We start from the raw sequence: 20,980 nt of genomic DNA on the forward strand, positions 1-20,980 counted from the left end.
ACTGATTTACCGGGGCGGATCCTGAAGTTGGGATCCCCCTAGTCCGTTTTCTCAGTCCTGGGACTGTATGTCTGCACCACCAGTTGTCATCATTCCTAATTAGCTGTGATAACGCGACGATGGGGTGGTTCCGAGCCTTGGGTAGTGGTCTGAGGAGGGACAGAAGCCGAGCAGAGGCTTCCCCATGCCTCTGCAGCACCCTTTGACCCTGGCTACTTAAGGGTTTTGAAAGCAGAGATTTTCAAAGCCCCATTGATTTTTTCCTCCCTCATCTGTCTCAGATCCTGCTTGGCTGTGAATCTCACACAAAGCTGCCCGGCTGCTCGGCGCTCCTGGTCATTTCCTGGGTGCTGTCTCCTTTCTGGCTGGATGTGCTAAGGTTTTTCCATAGCCCATCCTGAATCTAGCACCCAGGAAGAGGTGGGGAGGCACGTTCTTCCTACACAAACTTTTCCTGTCCTGAAGATTATTTGAGGTGGAAGCTAAGTGCCTTCTCCCCAGAATCCAGAAAAAAGGGACCACAAAGTCAGCCATGCTGGGAAAAGCCAGGGCCGGGAGGGAGGGTACATGCAGCCGCAGGTCGGCCTGGCCCTGGCTTCCAACTGGACTAGGGGAGGGAGCGAGGCCAAGCACAGGGCTTGTAATTCATTATCCCTAAAGACAGGGCCTGCTTCATATTCTTCTTCATCAAGGAGACAGGGGTGGGGGAGGAAAAAAGACGCCTCGCCAACCTCCACTCCCTTAATAGCACCACTATTTGACGATTTGTTTGGCAACATATGGGTTTGCTCTTGTAAACTCCACTCTTAATAATAAAACAACAGATGGTGGAGGACGCCTTTCCTCCCAGCGCTCAGGGGCCTAATGGGATGCTGGCGGCTGGGGCAGGGCTGCATTCCCTGCAGCCTCGTGTTCCCCCCGCAGCGTCCCCTACCACGCGGCACCTTGGCTGCAGCGAGCTTGCACAGCCAGCCCCGGCGACTGCTATTTAAAAACCTGAGCAATTTTCTGGTGTGTGCACCGACTTGCTTTCCCCCTGTCTGATTGATTGAGGCTGTTTGTCAAGGCCTGCCATCGAGTCGCTAAAAAGAAAGGTGCCCTGGGGAGCAGCTAAGGACCGTGATGCAAAACTTCTAATATGTTTTATTGCAACTTGTATTTCAAAAAAAGGCTGGCACCACGAAAGGCTTTGTCTGACACTGGCCTGGGAGTGTCTACCTGTGCCAGGGAAAGCACTGGGGACAATTAGTGGCCAGGTAATTGAGGTGCAGGGAACAGCTTCTCTGCTCCCCGTTCCTGGCAGTCCCCCGGGGACCCACACCTACACGTGGCAGAAGAAGCACACGGGACTCTTAGAGCAGGCAATCCAATGCCTCCCAGTTCAGTGAACTGGGGTCACCTCAGAGGTGCCCACCCAGGAAATGGACCACACTTCTACGAGGCTGATATGGGGGATGGATGCTATGGGAGGGGATTCCATCTTGTTTCATGTGGGGATCAGGTTGGCCTTATGCTATTGGCTCTCACAGCCCCACAGCTCAGCGGAGGCAGAGACCTACCTTTGCATACTCCATCAAATCATTTCGACCCTTGAACCGGTTGTAAAACTCAGGCATCCTCCAGGGGGCGATGACCTGGAGGCAGGACAAAGGGGTTAGGACCTGGGTAAGGAGTCTCCCTCTGTGTCCCTCAGACTTAACCATGGGGAGTGAGCAGGAAGACTAAGGAAGGAATACTGGGTACTGGAGATGCCTGTGTTCTATGACCAAATGGCTGTGCATCCCTCTGGGCCTCAGTTTCTCCAGTTGAGACCTGAGTGTCTGAAGTAGGAGAGCTTCATGGCTCAGTGGCCCTTGGTGAACTGAACTGGGGTGGGAGGGGGATAGCATAAGTGTACTTTGCCACAGCCCCCCTGTAAAGCTGTGGTGGGTTGGAATTGGGGTGTGTGTGGAAGAGTTTCGGCTAAATTTATTCCACGTGGGTCCTGCTGGTCTGCAGGGTTAGGGGTGGGTCCCTAAAAGTAGAACCTAGCATATCACTCAGTGCAATGTCACTGGTGTGGTGCACACAGTGGAGTGTGGTGGTGGTACCAGGGTCTGCTTCTCAACTCCCAGCCCTAGACACAGAAGCCTGTAATCAGGCTCAGCCCTGAGAAACTCCATGATTGGCCGGGTTCCCAGAGACCAACCAGCTTGGGCCCCTGCCCCTAGCCCACCACAGCCCCTGGGCTTCATCTCTGTAAATAAAGACCCAGAAACTAGTTACCCCAGCCCCCACAGTGGCCGTGGGAACTAGAGGCAGAGGATGAAGGATGGGCTCTGGCCCCAGAGGCCCCACAGTGCAGCTACTGAGCCGGGTGCCTTTGGAGGCCTGGCCTGTGGAGGTCAAATGTATCAGAACTCATTACCGCTCACTTCCAGGCCAGCTCCGTCCCCAGGCTGGGGACAGCTGGCAGTCTGTGCAAGGGACAGGGAAAGACATGCCACAGAGAGGAAGAAGCCCGGGGGATGAAGATGGATTAGGTCTCCTGGGGGTACCAAGGAACTCAGATTGAGGTTGTGTGATTCAGAATGCAGCCACAGTCCATGAGACAGGGTCTGGAGGACCAGCATCAGAAAAGGACATAAAACCCTCTTTGACAGTTTGGGAAATGCTGATTCCATGTCGGATAACTTTTTGGATGCATGGAGTTCGATAAAATATTAAATGATTATGTTACCTGATTCTCTCTCACTCTTTAGAACTCACTATGTAGACCAGGCTGGCCTTGAATTCATAGTGATCTGCCTCACTCTACCTCCTGAGTGCTAGGATTAAAGGTGTGCATCTTCATGCCTTGATTTTATTTTATTTTAAAATCAGATTTTAAAAACTGAAGCAACTGGAAAAATTAGCGACTTTCCCTTGGGGCTACATGTACTGTACAGCCTGCATCATGTTAACACCCAGCAAATACCAAAGGAATGAGTGAGTGAAGAAATGAATGGATGGAGGGTAAGCAGATAGAGGCCCAGGCCAGTCAGCCTGGAGGGCAAGGGTGACTGAAGAAAACAGTCTGGTCCAGGTGACATGTCAGAGGCAGGGCCAGTTATCACTGAGGCCCTGGGGAAGGGTCTGAGACATGGAGGGGGTCAGTCACACATCCAGAAAGGGGTCAGGATGCAACAAGCAGAGATATCAATGCCTCCCCTGGTACCCGGACTACACCTCCAGGAAGAGAGAATGGCTGTGAAGATTGCGACCCTCCTAGAGACTGCCACCTCCCATCTACTGGGTTCTTTACAGGAGCCGGGGTGCCATGGAGTGACTGAGGAGAGACCAACAGCACAAGGACTCACCCTGTCACTTCCTGGACCTCCGTGTCCTGCCCTCACCTCCACTCCCCAGGGGCAGGAGCAGCAGCTTACCTTAATCTGGGGTGCCAATGAGTAACAGGTGAGCTCAAAGCGGACCTGGTCATTCCCCTGGAATAGAGAGCAAGGATTTATGAGAGCCAAGGGATGGCATCTGGGGGTGGAAGACAAAATGGCAGAGGGCTCCCTTGTCACACATGTGCCAGCCTGTGACATGTGCTAGCCTGTGACATGTGCCAGCCTGTTTTAAGGACAGACTGAAGAAGCAGATACTGCTCCACCGGAGGGGCCAGGACTGGAACCGGGGGCTTTCCTATAGGAAGTTTGAGATGCAGGGCTTAGGTAAGCATGTACATGGTTGAAGGGATGCTGGTGTACTTGACAGCACAGAGGTGTACCATGTTCAAGCTGAGGGCAGAGCACAGGAACATAAAGAGACATGTCTGTGAGCATGCGCACTGCTGGGGACATGGTGGAGGCCTAGAGGAACACATGTGTGTGTACATGTTTGCACTGTCTGGGGGTACTGTAGGAGTGTGCTGCTCCTCTGGGGCTGGAGACCTGAATCCCAGAGACTCCACATAGGAAAACACAGGCCCCCAAGTTGTCCCAGCCTCATGCTTTCATCTTTCACTCCCCAAGCCTCAGTTTCCCCAGTTCTTAGTGGTTATTTGGAGTGGGGAATAGAACTAAGTGGCCTGGGAGGGCCTTTTACTTTCAACCTTTCTGCACAAACAGGAAGCTTGAGGCCCAGAAGGGACACAGTACTCTAAGACGAGCTGATGAGTGTCCTCCTGGGGCAGAGACAGACCCCCAACCACAGGTCCTCGGCATCCTTGCACACGTCTCACAGCCTGTGGATGGTCATCCTGACACCCCCATGAGACAAGAGGAAGAGGGGCAGGGGTGGGCACAGGCTACCAGGGATGCTGTCTCTGCTGCCTGCTCTGCCATTCACAGAGAGGGAGGCTCAGGCACTGTGAAATAATAGAGGCCCCTTTCGCCTACTGTGAAAACTGCCCGGGCGCAGCCAGGCAGCAGTGGGAATAACATGTTATTTTCTGAGTCTTGTCAGGTGGTGCGGAAAGCCTGGTCCAGCCCCTCCCCACAAAGCAGGAGCCGTGGAGAGATGCTGCTGAGCCTCTCGGACCCTGGGCCCCACAGCCAATCCCCTCAGTCTCCATTCAGTCCCCGCACTGCACACCTATTACTAAGGTCACAGGGACACTTGGCCAGGGGGCCTTTCAACCTTGCTTTATAGATGAACAAAATGAAGGCCAGAGACAGGGAACCAGTGCCCAGGGTCACAAAGGCAACACGTCCATCCTGTGAGTTCTCAGCTGGGCAGGCATGGCGAGCCCATCGGCTCCATTCAAGCTGCCCCATGGGCTGTGTCAATTCCATCAGGATGGAGGACACCGAGGCAAGGTGAGGAGAGCAGCACTTTCCCTGAGACACATGTGGCACCCTTAGGAAGCCAGAACATTCTCGCACAGAGCCGACACATCTTCGATTTGCATCGTGTATGGCCCAGGGCTACCTAAGCTGGCCACTCTTTCCCTGTGGCTTCATGTTTCACCAACACAAAAGGCAGCCTGTGTCTCCTGAGCCAGGCCCGGCTGGGCCGGTGTCTGCTGACCCAGACATGGCAGGGGGATGGACACCCATCTGTTCAGAAGCCGAGAGCCTTGGAAAAGCCGGACAAACAGGCTTTCTTGATTCAAAGTCTGTCCCAGGCAAGAGTCTAGGGCTCTGAATTCCCTTTGCTGACCTCGGGACTCCCAGGGCTGGGGCAGCTCCTAGTAGCACCCCTAAGCGGAGGATGGAGGAGGGGGGCAGTGTCATATCACACATGTCGACATGCTGGTGCGTGTGCACAAGTGTGTACCGTGGGGAGCGCCCATGGGAATGGGAGGGCAGGGAAGGGGGAGTGCCTCCCATCTGCCCTGGGATAGCCCTGCAGATGGTGCCATTTACAAAACTACCCCCCTTGGACTCCCAGAGTCTTAGGCTCATATTTCCTGGCTTTTCTTTCAAATCTAGGGACCCGAGCTCCGTGCATCTCTCTGGACGTGCAGGGGTCCCACTCAGTGCAGCAACCACGGATAAGAAATGAGACCCTTCTAAATGATGCTCTTTGGTCTGGGCTGCTGGAAGGAGAGCCACCTTGCCCCCGGGCCTTTGCACAGGCTGTGCCTGCAGCCTGGGCTGCACATCTTTCAATGTCTCTGGCTAACTTGCTCTTCCAGGCTATTTGAGCACCATCCTGCCCCTGCGCCTGCTGACTTAGTGTCTCTCAGTCCCACAGTGCCTCCCTCTGGCTGTACAGAGTTACTGTCCCCGGGGTACGTTAGGAGTGATTGATGGTGCAAACCTAAAATCTCTGTGCTGGGGTGGGGGGGGGGGGACGGCTCACCACTGGCTGCTCTCGCAGAGGACAAGGGTTAGTTCTCAGCATCTACATGGTGGCTCACAGGCACCAGTAACCTCAGTTCCAAGGGACCCAATGCCTTCTTCTGACCTCTGTGGGTTAATTTGCATGTGTGGTGCCTATATATGCACCCAGGCACACACACAAACACATAAAATAAAAAAGAAAACTACTGTACAAACTCTAAGTGGTGGGGGCTGAGGCAGAAGGATGGCGAGTTCAAGACCAGCTTGGGACCTATGCAGTGAGACTACTGAAAAGAAGAAGGAGCCTGGCATGCCTTGAAGCCCCAGCACTCAGGAGACAGAGGGAAGCTAGTCCATACAGCAATTCCAGGCCAGAACAATGACCCCAGGACATGGTTCCCAGGACCACCGGGGTCAGGAGGAGACAACAGTAGGCTTGTCACTACGCTCTCCCAAAGGCCAGGACCTCAGAGACTCACTCTTGAGTTACCCAGGGACCTCCTGGGCCTGGGCTCTCAGAGGCCTGCTCACGCCTTGGCCGTGGACTTGTCCATCATCAGCAGGACTCTGCCACTATCCTGCTGGGACCGGCCTCGGCCAAGCCTTCTGCACATCCTCATCCTCAGCCTGGTCACTCTGTCCACCATTCTTTTGGGACAACTGCTTCCTGAAATGTGCAGTCACCAGCGTGTGTCCAGGGGAGCAGACACTATAGCCAAGGGCTAAGCCTGGTCCCTGGACCTTCCCAGGCCTTTTCCTCATTCTTTGGTTCTTAGGAATCATCTCTGAAGGCCATGGGCTGCTGGGGGAGGAGGTGGTGTGTGTGTTTCTAAGTGCTGTCGATGTGTGGAGACAGGCCTAGGAGTACCCCTGGGGATACCCAGACCAGGGAGAGCACAGCCCGGGCATTGGCTCCCCAGCAGTCTCACTGGCCTTCTGGCTGCTGGTCTAGGGGCCCTGAGATGTTTCAAACTGGACCATCTCCATTGTTGATAGCTCAATCAAAGCAGTTGTAGGACCCATGTAGAAAGATCTAGAGCCCTGCTGGTGAAGCTCTGAAAAACCACAGCAGTCCTAGGTCCCCACTATCCCCGCACCCTGTGCCCACAGCTTCCTCAAACCTAAGCCTCTGGTGCCCTCTGGTGCCCATATGCATATAGCACAGCATGTGGCCAGGCCAGCGGCTAGCTAAGCTGTTGTGCCTCACTCAAGACAGAACCAAGAGGAGATACAGCCCCTTTTTCTACCAGCTTGAATGTTCCCCGGCTGATTCTGCATAGGATGGACCTTCAGAGTCCTGATCCCAGCTTCAGCCTGCAAGCCTCCTCAGGTGCGGAGTTCACTGCCTGCTCATTTCATCTGGGAGGACGCAGTGGCTCCCGGCTTTATTCTGCACTGATATTTGTTCTTAATGACCTTTGCCTGACCTCACTCATCTCTCCAAACGGCCCAGGAGCTGGGTGCTCTTTTCAGATGGGAAAGCAGAGACCCACAGGGAAAGTGTACAGTGTGAAAACTGGAGCTCGCTCTGAGCCGAGTGTGCAGCTCTGAGCCCCGGGTCTGACCCCGCTCCTTGCTGCCAGGGCTCTTAGAGAAGACGGCATGCAGAAGCTGCCCAGATAGCCTGCACCACCCACCTCTCCGCATGTGGTCCCCCAATATCCAGCTAAACAGACTGGGTGCCAGTGAGAACTAGGACCTGCATGGGGTGTGAAGACTGCCGACCACTCTGCCCTCCTTCACAGCTGCTACCCAGGAGGGTTGTTCTTTGGTGGATTGCCTGAGTGGGGCTCACACCCTGGTGCCTCTCCTGTAGCCACTCTGTGTCCGCAGATGGGCCATTTGTTATCACAGCCTCTCATCTCGGGACACACTGGTCTCTGGCTCTGCAATTTGTTTACCTGTGTTCAGGGCTAGAGTACAGACTCATGAAGACAGGAAGTGCTCTTCCTCCTGACTCCTGACCCCTGACCTTCAGCAGCCTTATCAGCTGTTGTCCTCTCTCTGGGGTCTCCTAAGGACAGGCAATAGACTTGAAGGACTCAACTATGTCTGCACCCAGCAGGTATCCTACCCTTGACATGCCAGACACAAGCCAGCTGAACCGGCATCCCAGACAATGAAGAAGTATCCAAGCTTTCACAAACACCCAGTGCCATCCTGGCGGTCAGCTCTTTCCAGGGCCATCATCCGGTCAGCCTTAGCTGCATGTCTCCCGTACCCCACTATCGCCACCTGCATGTCGGCGAGGTTGCAAGCCTCGTGGATTATGGACAGCAGAAGGGTTTGGCCACTGTGTCCTGTCCTAGGCTATTGTCACGACACACACTAAGCTTGAGAGCTTGTGTCTTTTTGTTTGTTTGTTTTTCAAGACAGGGTTTCTCTGTGTAGCCCTAGCTCTCCTGGAACTCGCTCTGTAGACCAGGCTGGCCTCGAACTCACAGAGATCCACCTGCCTCTGCCTCCCGAGTGCTGGGATTAAAGGTGTGTGTCACCATGGCTGGTGAGAGCTCAGGTCTTAGGGGTCATTGGTGCTGTTAGGAGCCCTGGCCCTTGAGTACCGTCATCTGAGGATAGAAGCTGGCAATTATCCTGCCTATCCTCATGAGGTCCTCTGTAGTCTGTGCTGAACATGCAGGTAGAAGTTCCTCAAAGCCAGATACCATGGCCAGGCATGGTGGCACTGGGGAGGCAGACTCAGGCAGATCTCTGTGAGTTTCGGGCCAGCCTGGTGTACACAAAGAGTTCCAGGACAGCCAGGGTTCTCTCTCTTAAAAAAAAAACAAAACCCAGATGCCAGGTCTAACTCCCCAGATCTCTGATGTGACCTTGTTTGGTCTTCAGGGAGAGTTGGGGTTCAGTGAGGTCATTAGGGTGTCTGTCATCCAAGAAGACTCCCCATAGAAGGGAGACAGAAACAGACATCTCACAGACACAGGAACACCACTGAGGCCTCTATGAGGCAAGGAATGGATGCCTGGGAGGCTGGGGAAGCAGTCTCAAACACACTCTTTCTCTGGGTCTTAGGAAGGAGCAGGTCCTTACGCTGCATCCTTGAAGTTCTGACCTTCAGAACCCATCTTGCTCTCCAGTTTTTTCTAGCCCTTTCTATTCCATGGTGACATATGCTGTGACTTTTTCTGGGGCTGATGTGTGTAACCTTTTGTCAGGTCTACCAGGTGGGTGACGAAGTTTCCATTGGAAAGCTAAGCACATGCAGACAGACTGAAGGGGTCACCGTTGCTGCTCTGGTAGCCCGGCCCTTCACCCCGGCCAGCTCTGTAATCCTCAGTAGCCTGCCTTCCCTTCCCTCCTTCCATCCCACCCATCCACCCATCCCTAGCCTTACCTTTCCTGTGGCGCCGTGAGACACATACTTGGCCCCCTCGCGCTGGGCAATTTCCACCTGTTTGCGAGCTATGCAAGGCCTGGCCAGAGAGGTACCCAGGAGATAGCGGTCTTCATAGAGCGCACTGGACTGGACAGCAGGCCAGATGAATTCTTCCACAAACTCCTTGCTCACATCTTCAATGAACACCTGAAGGGAGAGTGGCTGTGAGCAGGAGCCTAGCAAGGACTGGGGTCCAACATGAACACAGAGGCCTAGAAGCCAATCGCTACACCAGTAGCCATGCAAGATCAGAGCAGGCTACACCCTGCCTTTCTTTCTGCCCTGTAGTACATATCACTAATCAATTCCAGCAAACCATACCATCAGTCTCCCTTCTGCACTCATGGCAGACATTACTAATCGATCCTAATATACCATCCAGCATCCTTTGCAACAGAATTAAATTCTGTTGTCTCCTAGGATCTGGAACAGAAGTTATCAACCAGAGGTGAGCTTCCCTAGAAGGAACTTGGCAATCCTGGGAGATATTGTCAGTTGTCACAATTGCTGGATTAGGTGAGGGGACAGAGCTTGGAACAGCTAGTAAATGAAGCCAAGGGTCTGCTGAACATTCCTAATGCCCAGGCCAAGTAGCCATGTGTGAACTACTGAAACCCCAGTCCTGAGGAGCGAAGACCCTTCCAGGGAGACCAGTGATGGGGGCTGAAGAGATGGCTCAGCTGCTAAGAGCACCAGCTGATCTTGTAGAGGACCTGGGTTTGATTCACAGCACCCACATGGTGGCTCATGACCGTCTGTAGCTGCAGTTCTAGGGGACCCAACACCTTCTTCTGATGTCTGCAGGCATCAGGGACACATATGCTGCACAGACATACATGCACTCACACACATGATGAAATTTAAAATGTGTAACACATTGTATTATGTACTGAGGTGCTAGTTTGCTGTTTTGGCTAAGGCAGCTTTCATATCGGCAACACAAAAGTAACAATGGGCGAACCCCAACGTTCCAATCAATTGAACTCAATACAGGAGCACAAAGGGGTACTGAGACCAGAAGAACCCGGTGTGCATGTGTGTGTGTGTGTGTGTGGGGTGCGGGCACTGCACACAAGTCCCTGCGCGGGCACTGCACACAAGTCCCTGCCGGGCACTGCACACAAGTCCCTGCGCGGGCACTGCACACAAGTCCCTGCGCGGGCACTGCACACAAGTCCCTGCGCGGGCACTGCACACAAGTCCCTGCGCGGGCACTGCACACAAGTCCCTGCGCGGGCACTGCACACAAGTCCCTGCGCGGGCACTGCACACAAGTCCCTGCACGGGCACTGCACACAAGTCCCTGCGCGGGCACTGCACACAAGTCCCTGCGCGGGCACTGCACACAAGTCCCTGCGCGGGCACTGCACACAAGTCCCTGCGCGGGCACTGCACACAAGTCCCTGCGCGGGCACTGCACACAAGTCCCTGCGCGGGCACTGCACACAAGTCCCTGCGCGGGCACTGCACACAAGTCCCTGCGCGGGCACTGCACACAAGTCCCTGCGCGGGCACTGCACACAAGTCCCTGCGCGGGCACTGCACACAAGTCCCTGCGCGGGCACTGCACACAAGTCCCTGCGCGGGCACTGCACACAAGTCCCTGCGCGGGCACTGCACACAAGTCCCTGCGCGGGCACTGCACACAAGTCCCTGCGCGGGCACTGCACACAAGTCCCTGCGCGGGCACTGCACACAAGTCCCTGTGCGGGCACTGCACACAAGTCCCTGCGCGGGCACTGCACACAAGTCCCTGCGCGGGCACTGCACACAAGTCCCTGCGCGGGCACTGCACACAAGTCCCTGCGCGGGCACTGCACACAAGTCCCTGCGCGGGCACTGCACACAAGTCCCTGCCGGGCACTGCACACAAGTCCCTGCGCGGGCACTGCACACAAGTCCCTGCGCGGGCACTGCACACAAGTCCCTGCGCGGGCACTGCACACAAGTCCCTGCACGGGCACTGCACACAAGTCCCTGCGCGGGCACTGCACACAAGTCCCTGCGCGGGCACTGGCTGACGTTCGCACTTGCCCTTCGCAGTGAGTGCTTCTCCTGCCTGGAAAGGACGAGGCAGCCCCGCCCTCCCCGCCCTCCCCGCCCTCCCCGCCCTCCCCGCCCTCCCCGCCCTCCCCGCCCTCCCCGCCCTCCCGGCCCCTCCTCTCCCTTCCTCTGGGCAGCCTTGCAGAGGCTTTGGCCAGAGGGTGACTTGGGCCTGAGCGTCTCGCTCCTTGAGTGCTGAGTGCTCTTTCTGACCTATGGAGCCCTGCAGTGGGCTGGTGCCTTTTATACCTCTGGGATGCCTCCTGTGAACCCCCAAGTAAAAGGCTTCAAGTGACAGGATCACCCCACTTGGAGCAGTTCATGGATGGCACTGAGTGGGGCCATCCATGTTGCCTACACCCAACAGAGGCGTGTCCATCAAAGGTTGGAGACACAGACAACATTAAGCCCAGCCGGAGTTTCCTGAGTCTATGAAAAGGAAGGAAGGATGGGTGGACGGACAGACAGTTGAAAGCGGGATGGGCAGGTAGATGGTGGAGGAGTGGATGGAAAAGAGGGCGGAGAGATAAAAGAGGGGTGGGCAAACCAGAGGATAAACAGGGGGAGGGGGGGTTGGATGGACGGACGGACGGATGACAGAGCGGGTGGGCCAATGGGTGGGTAGGTTAGTAGGTAAGTAGGTGGCTGGATGGTTAAGCAGACAGGTAGATGACAGGTGATGGGTGGTGTTTGTACATACACAACACCTTTGATCTCACCCTCCTGGAAGTAAGAGGGCAAACTGGAAGGGAGGGTGTAGGGGACAGGAGCCCTGCGGCCCCTCCCGTCACCACCCCACTCCAGCCCCAAGCCCCGCCTCTCACGCTCCAGCCCCAAGCCCCGCCTCTCACGCTCCAGCCCCAAGCCCCGCCTCTCACACGTACCTTTTTAGCCCCAAGCTTCAGTGCCTTCTTTCTGGCTTCCTCGAAGTCTTCCTTCTGGCCAATGTTGGCCTGTGGGACAGAAACAGAGGCCGGTAAACCGAGGGGCAGAGAGGGTACAAGGGGATCATGAGGCCCCCGGGTGCACCCACAGCCTTCACAGAAGTGGCGCCTCACGATGGTGAGGTGGCAGAAGGAAGGACCCGCGGGGGACTTGAGGGCCTGGGGCTCCCCAGCACCTCATACTTGGCCCTGAGTGGCTGGGTGTGCATGGCACTGGTTTCCCTGGGCTGAGGGGGTTAGCAAAGCTGTTCCTGGAACCCAGGTCTTGGGACACAGGTATGCGTCGTAATTATCCACAGAGCTGAGCCCATGCCATATCTAACCTGGTCCACCTCCCTGGCCCTAGGAAGGGACCAGCTTATCCAAGCGTCCTAGTGGGCAGCAGGCCTGAGCTCAGAGGCATTCAGCTTGCGCATAGAAAGTTCTGCCTGTGAACTTGGGCCTACTGCCTGTTCCCAACTGAACCCATAGGCTCTGCTCTCCAGGCCCTGGATCTTCCTAAGGCTCAGCTGTAAGTTCCTGTCTGAGATTGCCCAGCTTTCAGTCTACCAGGTGGAAAATCTGGGGGCTATAGGGAGGACCGCTCTGCCTGACACACACATCTACCGATCACCAGGTGGCTTCCCCTCCATCCCCTTACTCTCCCAGCCCTGTATAATGAGTCAGCTGACCACACACAGAGACCCCCTCCTGGCTGAGGCCAACTTCACTGTCCAAAGCAGCAGACTCATTGCTTCAGAGGATTTCTCATCTCCTAATTTCCCTGGGAGGGTCCTTGTCATGCCCCCCATCCCCCCACCAGCCCTATGTTCCCACGGGGCAGCCATATTGAAGAATGGCTGGAAGGCCTGACTCCAGCCAATGGGAGGAGCCTTGGGCTCTACTACTAGTGTGTGAGCCCGAGACAGCTGGGTTATGATTTTGTTTTTTGTGGAGAGGCCAAGAATGAAGCCAGGTAACACCAGATCTAACCCTGCCTGAAGCCTTCTTATTCCTGGACTTCTGCTACGATGAGGCAAGAACTACTTTTCGATTTTTGCTTTGTTCTTTTGCCTTCAGCTGCTCCAGGCTGGAGTTACAGGGTTTCTAAGCCAGAGTTTTGACTAGCATTCTGTGGAGTGGGTTCCAAGACCGCTGAGGGGCCTGAGTGCAGCCGGCTCGATTAGTGATGTCTGTGCTAGGCCCTGGGTGCAGAAGTAGCTAGCGCCAAGCACAACCTCTCTCTGATGATCCATTTGCCATCCTGGAACTAAAGGCCACTCAGAGGATGGCTACATGGAGAGGCTAGGACTGTGGGCCATGTCGAAGCACAGGGACCCTCTCCAGACAGAACAGAGGCATGGCTAAGGGCATGCCTGCATTCCCGCCATCCTGTCACCTTCCTGAGACCCAGCCATCTCTGGCTGAGTGGCATCTCAAGGCCAAAGAAATGGAGGCAGCTCAGCAAGTGAGAGGCCATCTCCCATCTGGCCAGGACAGTTGTAGAGAGAGAAAAGCAAGGCTTGGTGGAGGGATGGTGACATGTGAGCGGCCGGGGACAGAGAGCAACAGAGGGCAGGCTGGAAGGGTCGAGGGACCCACGCCGGGCCCCTCCTCACCAGGTAAGCGATGACATCATAGCCTTGTTCCTTCAGCCACACGAGGATGCAGGAGGTATCCAGGCCGCCACTGTAGGCCAGAACCACGGAGCCCTTGCTGGACATCTCGTCTGGAGAAGCATGAAGGAATGTGAGTGTAATGTGGCAAGTCAACCCTGCAATGTCCCTCCTGGCTCGGGCCCCACCCGGGGGAGGCCTTGGGCAGCTTTAATCCCTTGGACAATATACCACCGGGAGGCTGGGAACAGAATGTTCACCCCTCCTGGGAGACCCTGACCTGACTGTTCTGCACATGTCCCACATGGAATCCAAGGATGCTGCTGGCAGGGGCTGGGGCCAGTGATAAGGAGGCAGATCTGGGAGCCAGCCCCCGCCAGCTAGAGTGAGCATCTGAGCCTGAGCTGCTGGAGCAAGGCCAGCAGTGGAGGGAGGGATGCCTGTGGCGGGAGGTGGGGAAGGGGCCCAAGCTAGAGCCGCAGGCAGCTGACTTGGCCCCTTGAGAACGGTTCCTTGCCAAGCGAGATGTGTCAGATGGCCCTGAGGGCCTTGTGGGTATCACCCTGCGCCTTTACAAGGACCCCAGAAGTAGGTGGACAGTGGGGCTTCAGGGAGGTCAGCAGTCAAGGCCTCAAACAGCTCGAGGTCAGAGAAAGCCTGGCTTTGGGGCTTGGCTTTTTGCCCAGTAAGTGATGCTGCCTTCCGCCTTTGGGTGGGAAGCAAGTCACAGGACAGGCCACCTGTCCCAGGCTCCTCTCCCCACTCACTGGAATTGGAGGTGACCTGTCATCCTGTCTCTTTTCAAGGGATGATAACAGAAGGGCCTGAGAGATCCCCGGTATCTGTCAATTCAAGTCCATAGGGGCTCAGAGTCTCGTGTGCAGGCGGAGAATCAGGCCCAGAGAGAGCCCAGGCAGAATACCTCTCCGTAGGCTGGGGGTCTCTCCCAGCAGCCTACCACAATACGACCCACTCTTCAACTGACAGAACCTTCCAGAAAATACTATGATCGTCTTGTCTCCTTGCCATTGCCGCTGTCTCTTCTGTCTAGAAGGCTCCTTGAGAGCCCCCAGGCTGTATTCCAGCATGCCATGCATGTGGCCCACCATGCTGAAGAGGAAACTCAGGGTCTGAAACTCGGCCACCACCCAGGGGAATATAACATGTCAGTAGGCAGCAGGGCCAGCTTTGGACCCAGGCCCGAGTGCCTCACATTTCCACGAGGGCGGTGGTTCTCAACCAGGGGCCACATTTCAGATATCTTGCGTGTCTTGCATTTACATTACGTTTCATAATAGTAGCAAAGTTACAGCTATGAAGTAGCAATGAAACAATGTTTGTGGTTGGGGGTCACCACCGCATGAGGATCTGTAGTAAAGGGTCGCAGCATTAGGAAGGTGGAGAACCCCCGCACTCGGGCAAAGTCGGCTAGGGTCCTCGTTAGCTATCTGGGAAGGGTGATGGACAGCTCTCCACAAACCTAGGGAATTCAGCAGGCTCGCTCGGTTCCGCCACTACCATGAGGACTGTTGAGTACTGCTCCTTGGGCTCCAGTGGCTTTCCCTGGCCAGCCATGCTGCACGTGGACTTTGGAGCTTGAGTCAAGACTATACAGTTCCCCACACATCCCCCAGGCTCCCTCTCTAGTCAGGCCCTTTGGACTTAAAGAGGCAAACACCCCAGGAACAACCTGGTTGGTTCAGGGGCCGAGTCTCCTTGCTGCCCACAGTCTCCAGCAGGCAGCACCTGCCTGCCCATGCCCGGCCAGCTGCCCTGGACCTGGGCTGCCAGTGACTCAGCAGGCCCTGACCCTGGGGCCAGAAGATGGTGCTCATGGCAACTGCAGCTAGGCAACCAACCAGCCATAGAGGATGGGAGGAAGGAGGGAGAAGGGAGGCAGGAAGGACCAAGATGGAAAAATACCTGGGATTGCAGATACAGGTTCCTGGAGTCTGTCTTCCTGGTCCGGTGAACCACTCTGTAAAAGGAAATGCGATGTTGAGACCCCGAATCTGACCCCTGTGGCAGCTTGATGCTGTAAGTGGCCTGCCTGAGTCAAGAGACATGGTGCCAGGGATGAACTCTACAGTCTTGTGTCTGCTAAGCATGCATTCCTCCACTGAGCCGTCCCCCAGCCCCGAGTTGCATGTATGTAAATCATTCAATGTGTCAAGTTTTGTATGCAGCCCCCGGGAAGCCATCGTCACAATCCAGACAATAAACACATGAGGAGAAGAGGTAATGTAGTTGGCAAAATGCCTGCTGCACAAGCCTGAGACCTGAGTTCAGACCCCTCAGAACCATTTTAAAAGTCGGGTATGGTGGTGTGCACTATAGCTCCAGAGGCAGAGACAGGCAGGTCCCTGGAACTTACTGGTCAGCCAGTCTAGCCAAATCTGTAAGCTCTGGGTTCAGTGGGAGACCATGTCTCCAAAAACAAGGTGGAGAGGAGGCTGGAGAGGTGGTTCCAAAGTTAAGAGCACTGGTTGCTCCTGCAAAGGACCTGGGTTCGATTCCCAGCACCGACACAGAGGCTCACATCTGTCTATAACTCCAGTTCCGGAGGATTTGATGCCCTCTTCTGGCCTCTGAGAGCACTGCACACGATAGCCCCCCCCCCCCGCATACAGGTATTCAAAACAGTACACCCTTAACACAGAAGATGGTAAGGGAGCATGGTATCACGGGGAATGGATGCTGCCCAAGATCCATCCAGCTCTCAATGGTGACTATCCTCCCCTTCCAAGGACACTTGGAGCCAATTAGGGTGAAAGGGGGGTAGGCATAGAGACAGTTCAAACATCTGCCCTGCCCTGTCCTGCCTCAGTTATTCCATGGAGCGCTTCCTCCCATCAAGGCACACAACCCACTGAATTCTTATCTGCTTCTGCCATGAGGTGCGTGGAGCAGGGGCCGTCTCCAGTGCCTGTGGTAGGCACTTAGCTCTTCAATGCAGATATACTCTTTGAAGGTCAGCTCCTTGATGGGGGGTGGGGGGGGACGGGACTAGGATGCCCTGAAATGTGGGCTTCTGTGTCCACCTCCACCTGCCAGGCTGTGGGTATGGGCTCTGGGAGCCTAAGCTGGGGCTGTAGAGTGTGAAGGTGTGTCCAGCAAGGACTGTGTGCCTAGAAGCACACATGCAGGCTTGCGATGTGTGTACTGCACCTGTGTGTATCTTTGGGCACTTGAGATTGGGAATCTGAGAAAGGACACAGTGTCTCTGTGTACTTGAGGGGTAGGCACCTGAGTGAGTGTGTGTGTGTATGCCTGCCTAGAAATTAGTCAGCACCTTGGTTAGGGAGACTGCAGCCTTAAAAGCTAAATGAAGCTACGGCCTTGACTTGGGGTGGAGACAGGAAGAGGCACACAGGTGACCATGGATTGTGTGAATGTGGGTTTGGTCGCTTCAGGCAGGGCTGAAAACATCTTATCTCTCACATTTAATCTGAAGAATTCAAGATTGGAGATAGAATTCAAGTGCGGGGCCTCCCAGATACTCCATACCACTTCTGAAGATAACCTCAGCTTGCCCTTGACTCTCTGGGACTCAGTTTTCCCATCTGCACAATCTAAAAAGCCCTTTGCTCAGGACCCCGAGCTTCCTTCCCAGGGAAGGCATGTGGCCAAGGCTGGCTGGCCTGAGAGAAAGTGCAGAACCCACATTCCCAGCTCCCGAGGCCAGGCCAGGCCAGGCAGTCCTCTCCATGACAGACACAGGCAAGAGGATGACCACATGCCAAGTTGGCTGCCAGCTTGCGTAAGCTGGCAAGGTAGGTGACATTCTCTGTGGCCTCAGCCAAGTGGCCAGTGCCTAGGAAACATGTTCAGGCCAGCTAGGCTCAACACCTAGGAAGCTTGGGTGGCTTTGAGCTAGAGTGGTGAGAACAAACACAGGAATGCTGTCCTCAGGTACAGACCGCCGCCGCCGCCTCTTCAGATGGGGACCCGTGGGATGCGCCTAGCCCACAGGCTGGGGGCTTCAAGCCCAGGCTGACTACCGACTGCCCTCCACTCCCTGAATCCCAGGATGTCTTGCCCTTCACTTCCTGCCCTGACAGCTTGTCACCAGACCACAGCTACCTGGGCTGTCCCTCTGCCCCCTCTCCAGCTGATGACATCCTTAGTCGTCAGTTTAAATTTGTTTGTTATCACTGTCCTTTTAAAACCCTAACTGTACCTGGTCCAGAGTCCCCTAGATAACTCTAAGTTCACCTCTCTCACTTTGTCTGATAAAGCTGGTCTGCAATCCCAATACCAACCAGCAGGAGGCACACCAGCCTCCTATGGCAGTGGTTCTCAACCTGGGGGTCATGACCCACCTGGGGGGGCTGTTGAACAACCCTTTCACAGGGGTCGCATATCAGATATTTATATTATAATTCATAACAGCAGCAAAGTTACAGTTGTGAAGTAGCAACCAAATGATTCTATGGTTGGAGGTCATCATGCTCTGATGACCACAGCATTAGGAAGATTTGAGGATCACTGTCTTACGGGATCCAGCCTCAGTTTCCATTTGATAGATTTAGGTTTCTGACCTTCATGTTCCAAGCAGGCAAGTAGGGAGACTAAGCAGGCTTTACTAATCTCTGGTGAGAGCACTCAAACCTTATCTAGTCTAACTGTGCTAGCAGTTACAGTTCCACGAGGATCCATTCCTTTGGCTCTCAGACTATGGAAACAATGGAAATTCCCAGGAAACCCTGGAGGAATGGAAAAGCTGAAGCACGGGTGAGAGCCAGAGAGACTTTTCTCCCGAGAGGCCAGGCGTGGTGGTGCACACCTTTAGTCCCAGCGCTTGGAAGGCAAAGGCAAGATCTCTGTAGGTTTGAGGCCAGCTTGGTTCCGGGACAGCCGGGGCCACCGAGTGAGACTTTGTCTCAAAAGTAAATGAGCAAACAAACCGGGAGGCGATGTCACTCAGTTGTGACCACTTATCTAGAGCTCAGGTAACGATGGCCCGGCCACACCTTGAGCAGGATCGCTCAGTATGCACTGCCTCTTGCCCTGTTTAAACCTAAGCCTGTGTCAGGACGACAAAGATGGACTTGGGGGGGTGGTCACTGGACCTCTTTGTTTCTCTTCCCGTTGTGGCTACATTGAGCAGCTCTCCATCATCTACCTTTTAATTAATTAATAATTAATTAATGAGACAGGGTTTCTCTGTGTAGCCCTGGCTGTCCTGGAACTCACTCTGTAGACCAGGCTGGCCTCGACCTCAGAGATCTGCCTGGCTCTCCTCTTCAGTGGTGGGACTAAAGGTGTGCGCCACCACTGCCCGGCTTGCCTTTTTACTATGAACTGTCTCTTTAACTGGCTTATGGGGGAAAGGTGGCAGGGCTCAGCTCCTCAGGGGCAGCCAGGGCCCATGCTCTCACCCTAAGAGCTCCAGTTACACTTGAGGAGCACTCTGATTCATTCATTAACGCCACCAACAAAACGTCTCTGGGCGCCCAGCCTTCCCCGGGTCCAGGGAGGAACCAGCTTAGGAGGAGGCAGGGAGCCTGCCTGGTCCTGGGAAATCCATTCTGCCCGAAGCCTTCAGCAAAAATCAGTGTCTCAGACCCAGAGTTCAGCAAGGCATCTCTTTCTACATGGATGCCCACAAGCAAGCCACTCACTCCAGGAGCTTTGTGTTCACAGCCTGGTGAAGGCATCTAGCTGGCCTGGGGGCATCCTGGGGTAAAGATGAGATGGCCCTGAGAAAACGCTGGTGCAGCAGGTGGGCCAGCAGACCGCGAGTGCTTGGCTTCCACAGCCCAGAGCGGGCAGGCGGGTGGGGTGGGGTGGGGGCAGGATAACTCAGGGCGTGAAGGCTGTGGGCTTCCTGTTCTGATCCACCTGTGTTTGGCCCCTGTAGAGGTTGGGGGAGGTGGGTGGTGGACAGATGCTACCCTCCATTTTTGGCAGGTGCTGGCACTGGGTGGAGCCAGAATCTCTTGGGCAGCCCTTGGGGCCATCCTGCTGTTCCCCAGCCTTGGCTGGAATGTGATGGAAGACCCTGGGGGAGAGCGCGGGGGTGGGGGGAGTTTGAAAAAGAGACTATTCCAGTCTCTACCAGCCCGGCTCTTGGTCCCCTCCGCTGTCTCCCTCCTTCTGAAGGTCTTGTCCCAGGGGGCAGGGAAGCTGTCTTTTTAGGTCTATGTTCCAGACCCAGCAGGCAAGTGAGCAGACCCAGGACGCAGCTCTCAGCAGTTTACTGAACTCTTCTTGGACAGCATGGGTCCCAGCACAAGTCTGGCAGCTCCAGAGCCCGGATGACGTCAGGCATCACCTGCCAGGTCACCGGCCAGGTGGAGGAGATACCAGGAGAGGGATCAAAGGAAGGATTTTCCTGGTCTACCCCTGGGGAAAGGGCAGGTCTGCTCTTGCCACTACACTTGCAGACAGACGGCCTGACAGCCCCATTTTACAGAGGGGAACACTGAGAGTGCAGCTGGCTCTCCTGGAGAAGATTTCCCTCCATGTTAGAGTGATCCTGCCTCCCTGGAGGGTGCCCAAGGCGGTAACAACCCAGAAGCAGACGTTTCCTGCGAAGGGGCTCCTCCCAAAGAGCCAGACAGCCAGCAGGAAACCTGGCTAGAAGCCCCACCCTGACTGAGCCTCGCACTGCACCCCTCCGGGAAGGGACAGCCTAGGACCGGAGCCTGGCAGGCAGGGTCCGCGCGTCCACCTGAGCAGGGCACCCTCAAACTCAGAGAAAGCCACACGCCCAAGCCTCTACGGGAAAGGAGGACTGGACCTCTTGCCTCACTTTGAGAAACAGGCCTGGGGATAGTCGGGGAGTTCAATCCAGGAGAGGGACTCGGAAGCCCCCAACCCTCTGGACTCTCCGGGTCTCTACTTGGAGCCTTCGCGGCGCACAGGATCCAAGAAGGAAGATCCAGAAGTGACCTCCATACTCCACCTGCTCCTCAGACCCTGTGACTTGTGCCCTTCCCTGGGTCCTCCAGGCAGGAGGACCATGTGCGTCACAGGAACCCGGGCACCAGGCTCCTTCTTGCCACGGACTGCGCGGTCACTCGGGGGCCGCCCTGTGCCCACCCCTTTGCAGCCGCTCGCTCCCTCTGGGATTCCTCGGACGAGGCCCAGGACAGGGAGTGGGGCCCGGAACTTCTTACCAGTGAGCCCAGGCAGCGGTGGCAGACGACGGAGCAGGGCCGGGAGAGGCGAGCATCCCGGGTTATAAGCACAGGGCCTGGGGGGCAGGAACCTGGGACACGTGGGAACGGGCGCGCGACAGGCCCCGCCCTC

The 20,980-nt window shown here is 55.6% G+C and overlaps 1 protein-coding gene across 1 annotated transcript in view; it reads right to left on the reverse strand.

Annotated features, from left to right (window-relative positions):
* Ass1 (argininosuccinate synthase 1) overlaps positions 1-20,952 on the reverse strand; it is a 51,331-nt gene extending 30,379 nt beyond the window's left edge. The window contains exons 1-7 of the mRNA XM_006983441.4: positions 20,848-20,952; positions 15,647-15,701; positions 13,727-13,836; positions 12,069-12,137; positions 9,100-9,288; positions 3,408-3,464; positions 1,560-1,634 (exon numbers count right to left, since the gene is read on the reverse strand). Coding sequence (XP_006983503.1) covers positions 1,560-1,634; positions 3,408-3,464; positions 9,100-9,288; positions 12,069-12,137; positions 13,727-13,831 — 495 coding nt within the window. The 5' untranslated portion in view covers positions 13,832-13,836; positions 15,647-15,701; positions 20,848-20,952. The remainder of the gene's footprint in view (positions 1-1,559; positions 1,635-3,407; positions 3,465-9,099; positions 9,289-12,068; positions 12,138-13,726; positions 13,837-15,646; positions 15,702-20,847) is intronic.
* Positions 20,953-20,980: the final 28 nt, after the last annotated feature.

The sequence above is a fragment of the Peromyscus maniculatus genome, chromosome 4 (genome assembly GCF_049852395.1).
Source record: "Peromyscus maniculatus bairdii isolate BWxNUB_F1_BW_parent chromosome 4, HU_Pman_BW_mat_3.1, whole genome shotgun sequence".
NCBI classification, from domain to species: domain Eukaryota; kingdom Metazoa; phylum Chordata; class Mammalia; order Rodentia; family Cricetidae; genus Peromyscus; species Peromyscus maniculatus.